General features: G+C 44.2%; 1 protein-coding gene across 1 annotated transcript in view; it reads left to right on the forward strand.

The window, feature by feature from the left end:
* Positions 1-10820, forward strand: part of PRDM2 (PR/SET domain 2) — a 134308-nt gene that overhangs the window by 70299 nt on the left and 53189 nt on the right. The window contains exon 7 of the mRNA XM_007950751.2: positions 5131-9547. Coding sequence (XP_007948942.2) covers positions 5131-9547 — 4417 coding nt within the window. The remainder of the gene's footprint in view (positions 1-5130; positions 9548-10820) is intronic.

Here is a 10820-nt window from a genome sequence, read left to right on the forward strand (position 1 = left end):
CTGCTACTCTGGGCGGGCCTGAGTTGCCTCTCCTCACCTAATCCCTTCGGCTGACTGCTCTTCTCTCTGGCTTCCTGGCTTTTACTCCCCTTTCTCCTGCTCTTCCTGCTTGCTACTTTGGGCGTCCCTGAGTTGTCTCTCCTCACCTGTAGCCCTGGGGCTGATACTGGATGCCTTTTATAGCCGTTTTATTAGCTGTTTGTGGTAATGATGTTCATAAAGGATTATTGTTTTCTGTCCTACTTTTTGAAGCAAGAAAAAACAAAACGACAGAGCCCAAACTCACTGCTGTTGAGTCAATTCAGTGACCCCATAGGGTTTCCAAGGCTTTAAAGTCTTTATGGAAGCAGACTTCCTTATCTTTCTTCCATAGAGTGGCTAGTGGATTCAAACCACTTACCTTTCAGTTAGCAACCTAGCACTTTCGTTTATTTCCCAGAGCCTTACAAAACTAAATCTGCCTGCTAACAACTGAAGATGTGCTAAGACATTAGTTTGAACAACAGAAAACTACCTTTGGTGGCAGAATTAAAAAGAAAAAAATCTAACGGGCGCCTCTCCCAACATTCAAAACAATTGCTCTGTGTGTGTGTGTGTTGGAGGGGGAGAGAGATTGGGGTGAAAGTTTACAGAGAAAATTTATTTTCCATACAACAGTTCATACACATTTTGTTTCATGACATTGGTTGCAGTCCCCAGTGTAAGAGCTCTCTTCCCACTTCTTCCCTTTGGTTACCTTTTTCCTGTGTTCTTTCCTATGTATTCCTGCGCTCTGAGCTCTCTCCCTGTGCAAATACTGTCCTTCTGACCTCCTGTAGTTGATTGTTCTAAGGAGCATACCTACCTGGTGTAAATGTTCATCTTAAACACTTGTCTGTTGTTTGGCTGGGAGCCACGGGAGTGAGTTCAGTTCCAGGTCGGAAGGTTGACTATGGGCTATAGTCAGGGGGTTTCACCAGTCTCTGCCAGACCAGTAAGGCTGCTCTTGTTTTATGATTGTGAGTTTTGTTCCACATTGTTCTCCCACTCCATCCAGGATCTCCTGCACTGATCCCTTTCCGAGTGGTTGACACTGGTAGCTAGGCACCATCTAGTTCTGATCTAAGGGTCATGTAGGCTGAGATTCACATGGTCTAATAGCCCCTTAGACTAATTGTTTCCATGTGTCTTTGATTTTCTTCATTCTTCGCAAAGCAGTTACTTTTTTCTTGGTAGAACATTACCTATTGTCATCAAGTTGATTTCAACTCATAGTGAACCCCAATGGGTTTCCAAGACGTTAAATCTTTATGGAAGTAGATTACTTCATCTTTCTTCCATGGAGTGGCTGGTAGGTTTGAACTGTCAACCTTAGCAGTCAGATGCCTTAGGCACTGCGCCAGCAGAGGTCCTTATTAAAGCCTATTAAAAAAGGTATTTATCACTCTTTTTGCAGGACATCTGGTCAAACTGATGATGCTGCTTTAGGCCTATCCTGAGTGCTGCATATTGGCCTCAGCAAATGGTTCATGCAGTGAGCAAACAGTTCACCCTCTTCGTTGTGTTCTCCAAACCTTCTTTTATGTTTAAGCCTCAACAGAGACCTCATCAAGTTGTAGACACCCTTTGTTGTGGGCCTTAGTAGTTAATAGAGCTGTGCACATTTTGGTTATTACTTTGGACAGTTAAAGTCTGGGATTGTTTACCAATCATAGGGAAAGAATTCCTCCCAATCCAAGAAGCCACACGTTTTGGCTAAAAATGAATTCCATAAAGAAATTTCTGAGCCTTGGAGATGCTATTTTCATTTCCTGTTGTCTCATCTTTCTTTGGCAACATCCTGGGTCTTTGTTGAAAAATGTATTTGAAAAGAGAACTACCTCCTAATTTGAAATAAGTTACCACCATCAAATAATTAATTTCCCAGTTTGTGGAAAACTTAAGAAATTTGGTGGGAAAGAAGGCTGATTGCTTTTCAGAAGCAGAAACCTCATCATTAGTAAGTATAGTAGCAGATGTGAAAAGTATTCCTGGGAACCAGTTAGAAGCTTGGGCTAAGTCATTGTATTGGTGTTAATGCCTTCCATTTACAGATCTTGGAATAGTTGCTCTTTTTGACCTCTACTCCCCTATACCTAGGCAGGTCACCAAGACTATTAACAAGCTTCTCTTTTTTCTTGATAATCTGGCCACTTTTTTTCACTTCTGTTGCTTCTTTCCATTTTCATGTCAGTGGATAGGCAACCACTGGCACCTCTGTTCTAATACCAATTTGTCAGTATTGGTCTTGTGCCTCTAGTAATGGCCTCCTCCTAGTCATTTAATCCATATGCAGCTAAATGGCACTCTCTTGCTTTAAAATACTTTAATGGACCCGACTGTACCCATGTAAGTCCAAACTAATGCCCTGGGTATTTTGATACCCCCCTGCTTTCTCCTCTTGTCTACCCTTGACTAACTCTTGGATCCTTTGGGTTAAGCCAGCTTAGTACTTTCACTAAGAATTCTTCCTTCACTAAGATGCTCCTCCTCTGTGCATCTGTAGCAACACCTACTTCGCTAACATAGCAATGACCTTATTATAGCATTATTACCTATTTACTTGTGTGTAGCTCTTATTAGACCAAAGCTCTGCAAAGGCAGGTATCTTGACGGTCTTTTTCACTAGCACTGGCATATAGTGGTGCTCTGTAAATGCGTGTCAGGTGAATGGGAGAATAGCCAGTTAACAACCTGGGGAAGTCATCATAGCCCTGCCTCTTCTTGAGAGCTCTTCTTTATTAACTCTTCAGATTTGTACAGCAAAAAGAGGCCTACTCAACAGAGTATCAAGTGATACTGTAGAGAAAGCAGCAGCATGGACTGCATCCATCAGCATTTAGTGTGCTATATAATAGCTCCTATCTTTAAGAATCATCCCCTGCTGAATCCATGTGTTCTTCCAGATTTTCTTTATACTGAAACTTGAAATAATTGCCCATAGTCTTCCTGCCTCCCCCTCTTCTTTCCATTCTTGTATGACTCCCATTAGGCATTTGTCTGCATTGCTCCACTGAAACTATTGTCACAGTCACCAGACCTCCACATGGCTAAATCAGATGTTTAATTCTCAGTCCTCACCTTGCTCAAACCTTCAGAGTTTCCTGACATAGTTGATTACTCCCTCCTTGAAACACTTTCTTTACTTAGCCCAACGACACCTCTTGGTTCTCTGGATACCTCATTGGCGCTTCTGCCAACCTTTAAGTCCCGGAGTCATCTGGGCTGCAGTCCTTGCATTCCTCTTCTGTCTGCATTTGCTCTCAAGGTGACATAGTCTGGCCCCATGTACTCTGAAGACCAGACTTTGTCATTTCTAGGCTCGACCTCTTTGGTGAACTCAAGATTCATATGGCACTGTTTAACATTTTCACTTGGATATCTGTTAGATACCTCAAACTTCAGCATGTGCAAAGTGAACTCTCTATACCCTCCCAGCACACACGGGTGCACACATGCACATGGTGCATTCTTCTGTGGTTTAGTAAGTAGGGTTATTATAGCTGACGAGAAATCCTCTGATGGCTCTCTTTCTCCAATCAACAAGCACATCTTGTCGGCTTGATCTTGAAAATATATTCACAATATGGACATTTCCCACCACCTCCATCACTGCTACCTTAGACTCAGTCATCGTACCCTTCTGGAGGGTGTAGCAGGCTCCTAATTGCCCTGCTTACGTCCTTGTCTACCTGGACTTACCTGCCTTCCTCATTGCAGCCAGAGTGATTCTTTTGAACATAAGTCAGATCATACATGTTTCTGTTAGAACATTCCAGTAGTGCCCTCTTTCACAAAGAGTAAAGACCAACTACCTACAAGGTCCTTTGTGAGCTGGTTCCTAGATACCTTTCTGATTTCATTTGCTCTCCCCCTTCCTCCCACACTTGAGCCTGCCTTTTTCTGCTGTTCCTTAAACACATTCTTGACTTGGAGCTTTTGCACTTGTGGTTTCTTCTGTCCCTCAGATACTATGCATGGCTTTTCTTTTTAGATCTCTGCCCTTACTAGTCAGGCATTTCTTGACCCCTGACATACCATCTCCTTCAGATTGGGCTAGTCTAGATTTCTCCTGGGCATATAGACCCTTGAGTGACTTTGTTGTTGTTGTTATGTGCCGTTGAGTTGGCCCCAACTCATAGCGACCCCTCCTTGGGTTTCCGAGGCCGTATCACTATGGAAGTAGGATTGCCCAACCTTCCTTCCGAGGAGTGGCTGGTGGGTTTGAACCGTCAGCCTTCTGGTTAGCAGTCAAGTGCCTTAGGTACTATGCTACCAGAGCTCCCTGAGTGACTTTAGATTTCTGTTTTTCTATTTCCTTTGTCAAGGTACTCTTAATAATTTGATGTGGATCAGGAGAGATAATCTCTGAAGTTTCTGTTACTTGAAAAAATCCTGATTACATGATTCTGGAAAATATTCTAGCTTGTACATATATAGTTTTAATCAGGAAGAAAGGAGTGGATCATTGAGTTCAAGACACACTAAAGAATCTAAACCAGTAATATGTTTAGCAGTTTCCTTGTTTAATTTTGGAATCATGGGTAATTAGAATTCATAACTAGTCTCTTGAAATTCGATACCAGCTATTCCAGCACAGTTTGAAGCACTACAGTTTCTAAGAGGTGTTTATATATGAGTGGCTAAACACAAAAAAGGGAGCTCTGGTGGCATAGTGCATAAGACATTTGACTGCTAACCAGAAGCAGCCACTCCTCAGAAGGAAGACAGGGAAATCTACTTCTGTAGAGATACTGCCTCGGAAACCTGAGGCAGGGGGTTGCTATGAGTTGGATCCAAGTTGACAGCAATGAGGTTTTTTTTTTTTTTTTTTGTAAACACGAAAAAAGGGCCTAAGCTCCAGGTGGCCATTGTTGTCTGTTTGGTTCATGTGTCTCCTCATTGCCCAGAATGCTGCCTGGTGCATAGGAGGTACTGAATGATGGGAATGGATTCATTTCAACTTTACAAGTAAGAACTTAGGCATTTTTTAAATTGTCAATCATAATTTTCCTTACACATTTTAAATGCTAATATAAATAACTTGAATAATAAGAATTAATCACCAGGCGGCTAGTTTCTGCCCTCACTCCTATGTTTCTGCTTTCGTAGGTCCTAAAGAAGAGGAAGAGAAGCCTTCAGCTTCAGCAGTTGAACAGACGGATGCTCTTCAGGAGGTGGTTAGTCACGATGTGCTTCCAGAAGTAACAGTCCCTTCTCCTGCCTGTGAGCCACAAATAAAACCAGATGAGAAGCTAGAAGCAACAAATTGTGAGATTAATGATTTGTTGGAGGAAGAGGAGGAGGAAGAAGAGGAGGAAGATGAGGAGTTAGAAGAAGAAGGGGAAGAAGAAGGTGACATGCCAAATGAAAGTTCTGTGAAGGAGCCAGAAATACAGTGTGACGAGAAGCCAGAAGATTTATTAGAAGAACCAAAACACATTTCAGAAGAAAATCTTGAAGACTCTCCAGAAGTAACACCAGTTATCAAAATTCCTAAAACTAAAGGAGAACCCAATGGTGATGTATTTGAAACATTTATGTTTCCATGTCAGCATTGTGAACGAAAGTTTACAACCAAACAAGGGCTGGAACGTCACATGCATATTCACATATCTACAGTCAATCACGCGTTCAAATGCAAGTACTGTGGGAAAGCATTTGGCACACAGATTAACAGGAGGCGGCATGAACGTCGCCACGAAGCAGGGTTAAAGCGAAAACCCAGCCTAACACTACAGCCATCAGAAGACCTTGCTGATGGTAAAGTATCTGGAGATAATGTTACTCCTAAAGATGAATCAAATCCTCCTAGTCTTGGGCAAGACTGTCTGATCTTGAATTCAGAGAAAGCTTCCCAAGAAACAGTAAATTCTTCTGTTGTAGAAGAGAATGGGGAAGTTAAAGAACTTCATCCATGCAAATACTGTAAAAAGGTTTTTGGAACTCATACTAATATGAGACGGCATCAGCGTAGAGTTCATGAGCGCCATCTGATTCCCAAAGGTGTACGGCGAAAAGGAGGCCTCCTGGAAGAGCCCCAGCCTGCAGCAGAGCAGGCCCAGCCCACCCAGAATGTCTACGTACCAAGCACAGAGCCTGAGGAGGAAGGGGAAGCAGATGACGTGTACATCATGGATATTTCTAGCAATATCTCTGAAAACCTGAATTACTACATTGATGGTAAAATTCAGACTAACAACAGCACTAGTAATTGTGATGTGATTGAGATGGAATCTAACTCGGCTGACTTGTATAGTATCAATTGTCTGCTTACACCAGTGGCAGTGGAAATTACTCAGAATATAAAGACCACACAGGTCTCTATAACAGAGGATGTTCCTAAAGAGCCTTCTAGCAGCACAAACAGTGAGTCCAAGAAGCGGAGAACTACCAGTCCACCGCTGTTACCCAGAATTAAAGCTGAAATGGATTCGGACCCTGTAGCACCCTCTTGTTCCTTAAGCCTGCCTCTTAGCATATCAACTACAGAAGCAGTATCTTTTCATAAAGAGAAAACTGTTTATTTGTCATCAAAGCTCAAACAGCTTCTTCAGACCCAGGACAAACTAACTCCTCCTGCAGGAGTTTCAGCAACTGAGATGCCTAAATTGGGTCCTCCTCCTGTGTCGGCTCCTGCATCCATGTTACCTGTGACCTCAAGTAGGTTTAAGCGACGGACCAGCTCTCCTCCCAGTTCTCCACAACACAGTCCTGCCCTTCGAGACTTTGGGAAGCAAAGTGACAGTAAAGCAGTGTGGACTGAGGCAGTCCTGAGTTCCAAAAAACCCAAATTAGAAAGTCATAGCAACTCACCAGCCTGGAGTTTGTCTGGGAGGGATGAGAGAGAAACTGTGAGCCCTCCGTGCTTTGATGAGTATAAAATATCTAAGGAGTGGGCAGCCAGTTCTACTTTTAGTAATGTGTGCAACCAGCAGCCGCTAGATTTGTCCAGTGGTGTGAAACAGAAGGCTGAGGGTGTGGGCAAGACTCCAGTCCAATGGGAATCTGTATTAGATCTCAGCGTACATAAAAAGCCCTGTGGTGACTCTGAAGGCAGAGAAGTCAGAGAGAACCATTCAGTGCAGCCAGCCTGTAGTGCTGTAAAGAAAAAGAAACCAACTACCTGCATGCTACAGAAAGTTCTTCTCAATGAATACAATGGCATTGATTTACCCGTAGAAAATACTACAGATGTGACCAGGAGCCCAAGTCCTTGTAAATCACTAGAGCCCCAGCCAGACCCTGATCTTGGTCCTGACTCTAATTTATCTGCTCCTGCTGTTGAATCCCCACCTGATGTTTCTCCTTCATCACCTGCACCACAGACATCTTCCCTGCAGACATCTTCCCTCTCGTCTGGTCAGCTGCCCCCTCTCTTAATCCCAACAAATCCCTCTTCCCCTCCACCCTGTCCTCCGGTCTTAACTGTTGCCACACCACCCCCTCCACTCCTTCCTACGATTCCCTTACCTCTCCCAGCCCCCTCTTCCGATGCATCTCCTCATCCATCCCCCTCTCCCCTCTCAAATGCTGCCGCACAGTCTCCACTTCCAATTCTTTCCCCTACGGTGTCTCCCTCTCCATCTCCCATCCCTTCTGTTGAACCACTCATGTCTGCTGCATCCCCTGGGCCTCCGACACTTTCTTCATCATCTTCCTCCTCATCTTCCTCATCTTCCTTCTCCTCTTCTTCCTCCTCCTCTTCGCCTTCACCACCTCCCCTCTCAGCAGTATCATCTGTTGTCTCCTCTGGTGATAATCTGGAAGCTTCTCTCCCCATGATATCTTTCAAACAAGAAGAGGTAGAGAATGAAGATCGGAAATGCAGGGAAGAGCCCCAGTCTTCAGTCGAACAGGACGTTGTTCAGGAAACATTCAACAAAAACTTTGTTTGCAATGTCTGTGAATCACCTTTTCTTTCTATTAAAGACCTAACCAAGCATTTATCTATTCATGCTGAAGAATGGCCCTTCAAATGTGAATTCTGTGTGCAGCTGTTTAAGGATAAGACAGATTTGTCAGAACATCGCTTTTTGCTCCATGGAGTTGGGAATATCTTTGTGTGTTCAGTTTGTAAAAAAGAATTTGCTTTTCTGTGCAATTTGCAGCAGCACCAACGAGATCTCCACCCAGATAAGGTGTGCACACACCATGAGTTTGAGAGTGGGACCCTCAGACCCCAGAACTTCACAGACCCAAGCAAGGCCCATGCAGAGCATATGCAGAGTTTGCCGGAAGATCCTTCAGAAACTTCTAAAGAGGAAGAGGAGGAGCTAAATGATTCCTCCGAAGAGCTTTACACAACCATAAAAATAATGGCTTCTGGAATCAAAACAAAAGATCCAGATGTACGATTGGGCCTCAACCAGCATTACCCAAGCTTTAAACCCCCTCCATTTCAGTACCATCACCGAAACCCCATGGGAATTGGTGTGACGGCCACAAATTTCACCACACACAATATCCCACAGACTTTTACTACTGCCATTCGTTGCACAAAATGTGGAAAAGGTGTCGACAACATGCCTGAGCTTCACAAACACATCCTGGCGTGTGCATCTGCTAGTGACAAGAAGCGGTACACCCCTAAGAAGAACCCAGTCCCTTTGAAGCAGGTGGTGCAATCCAAAAATGGTGTGGTGGTTTTGGATAACTCTGGGAAAAATGCCTTCAGACGCATGGGCCAGCCCAAAAGACTGAACTTTAGTGTTGAGCTTAGCAAAATGTCATCTAATAAGCTCAAGTTGAATGCACTGAAGAAAAAAAATCAGCTTGTGCAGAAAGCAATCCTTCAGAAAAACAAGGCTGCCAAGCAGAAGGCTGACTTAAAAAATGCTTCTGAGTCATCTTCTCACATCTGCCCTTACTGTAATAGAGAGTTCACGTACATCGGAAGCCTGAACAAGCATGCTGCCTTCAGCTGTCCCAAAAAACCTCTCTCTCCTTCCAAAAAAAAAGTTTCTCATTCATCCAAGAAAGGCGGACACTCGTCGCCTGCAAGCAGTGACAAGAGCAGTAGCAGCAACCACCGCCGACGGACGGCAGATGCGGAGATCAAGATGCAGAGCACACCGACTCCCTTGGGCAAGACCCGAGCTCGCAGCTCTGGCCCTGCACCGGTCCCCTTGCCCTCCTCGTCCTTCAGGTCCAAGCAGAATGTCAAGTTTGTGTCTTCAGTGAAGTCCAAGAAACCGAACTCCTCCTCATTAAGGAACTCCAGCCCAATAAGAATGGCCAAAATAACACATGTCGATGGGAAAAAACCCAAAGCTGTGGCCAAGAATCACTCTGCCCAGCTTGCAAGCAAAGCGTCCCGGAGCCTGCACGTGCGAGTCCAGAAAAGTAAGGCTGTTCTACAAAGCAAAACCACCTTGGCAAGTAAGAAAAGAACAGACCGGTTCAGTATAAAATCTAGAGAAAGGAGTGGGGGGCCAATCACCCGAAGTTTACAACTGGCTGCCGCCGCCGACCCCAGTGAAAACAGGAGAGAGGACAACGGTGCCAAGCAGGAGGTGAAGGACTTCAGGTAAGTAGTGTCCTCCAGGGCTGGAGCATTCAAGACGTGAGGATGGGCAGGAAAACGGTGTGCTTGCCCATGGGTATTTTTTCTTTTTCTGTAAGGTTTTGCTCCAAGCCTGGGAAGGAAGTAGATGTTGTGTATGCTGTAGCTGTTAAGAAGGGTCACTACTTTGGCTGCTGTAGAAATAAATAGCTTTTATTTCAGCTTAGAACTTAACACAGTGGTACCATGTATTGAGTGGAGCCAGTTGTGAATTGAATTTGAAACCATGGAAATGCCCTCCAAAGTGCCCTGTATGAAAAAATGAAATTTTCTCAGATGTCCTTCATCTGTGTCACTTGTATTATTTCCTGATTGTAGGTAATTTTTTCATGATGCATTACTGAGTTTGTTAGTAAACCACATTGCAGCCTTGCTTAATATTTCTGTAACTTCAACCAAGTTGTATCAACCGTGAGAATGCTTGCTTTCACAATCAGAGTTTTAATTTTAAAAATTTACCTCATTGGTTAAAATAATGCCTTAGAATCGCCCGCCCGCACCCCTCCCGCCCTCCACACTTCCTCCAAGCCTCCAGCCATAGGATAATAAACAAGCCAGCTCCCCAATGGAAGAAGGGTAGGAGAGAGCACATAGACCCTCTCCAGAGAGGCAGGAAGCTTGTGGTTCTGTTCGGGCATGTGCTGTGATCCCGGTGCGAGTCAGCTTCATTAGTCAGTACTTTGTTTCCCCAGTTAATTTTAGACTTGAGGTGATTGTACTGCTTTACTCTCAGTTCTCCTTATATTAAGAACCATTCCTAGTGTAAAATAGATACAAAGGTATGGCAGTGATTGAATTTGTGGCATGGACTTCTCAGACTTTTCTCAGCTTACTTAACCAGAGTGAGGGACATTCTTGGAATACCTGCTGTTTCCTGAATGACACCTGCAGATCAGGCTTACGTGAAGTTACTTACTGTCAAGAATTTCTGCAGAATGTCTTCAAAATGTCTTTTGGAAGTTTGCTTCCTGACTGTAGGTTTTCGTGGCTGTCACGTTTTATTTTAATGTCTGAAGAGTCTTGGTGCTCTGAGCAGATCAGGATTGGGTTCTGTGGAGGGCGAGTCGTTCTGGAGAGGGTGTGATACGCAGGGGGCCTGCTGTCACTGTCGCCATCGATCAGGGTGAGCTTCTGGTGCTGATGTGCCTGACATCATGCCAAAGAAAGGTGTGGAGGAGACTTCAGCCAAGGCTGAGCTGAACGATTTACTGTAGGAATAAAAGGAGCAGAGGTCCCC

The sequence above is a fragment of the Orycteropus afer genome, unplaced genomic scaffold (assembly GCF_000298275.1).
Source record: "Orycteropus afer afer isolate SDZICR_OR568_19922 unplaced genomic scaffold, OryAfe1.0 scaffold00288, whole genome shotgun sequence".
NCBI classification, from domain to species: Eukaryota; Metazoa; Chordata; class Mammalia; order Tubulidentata; family Orycteropodidae; genus Orycteropus; species Orycteropus afer.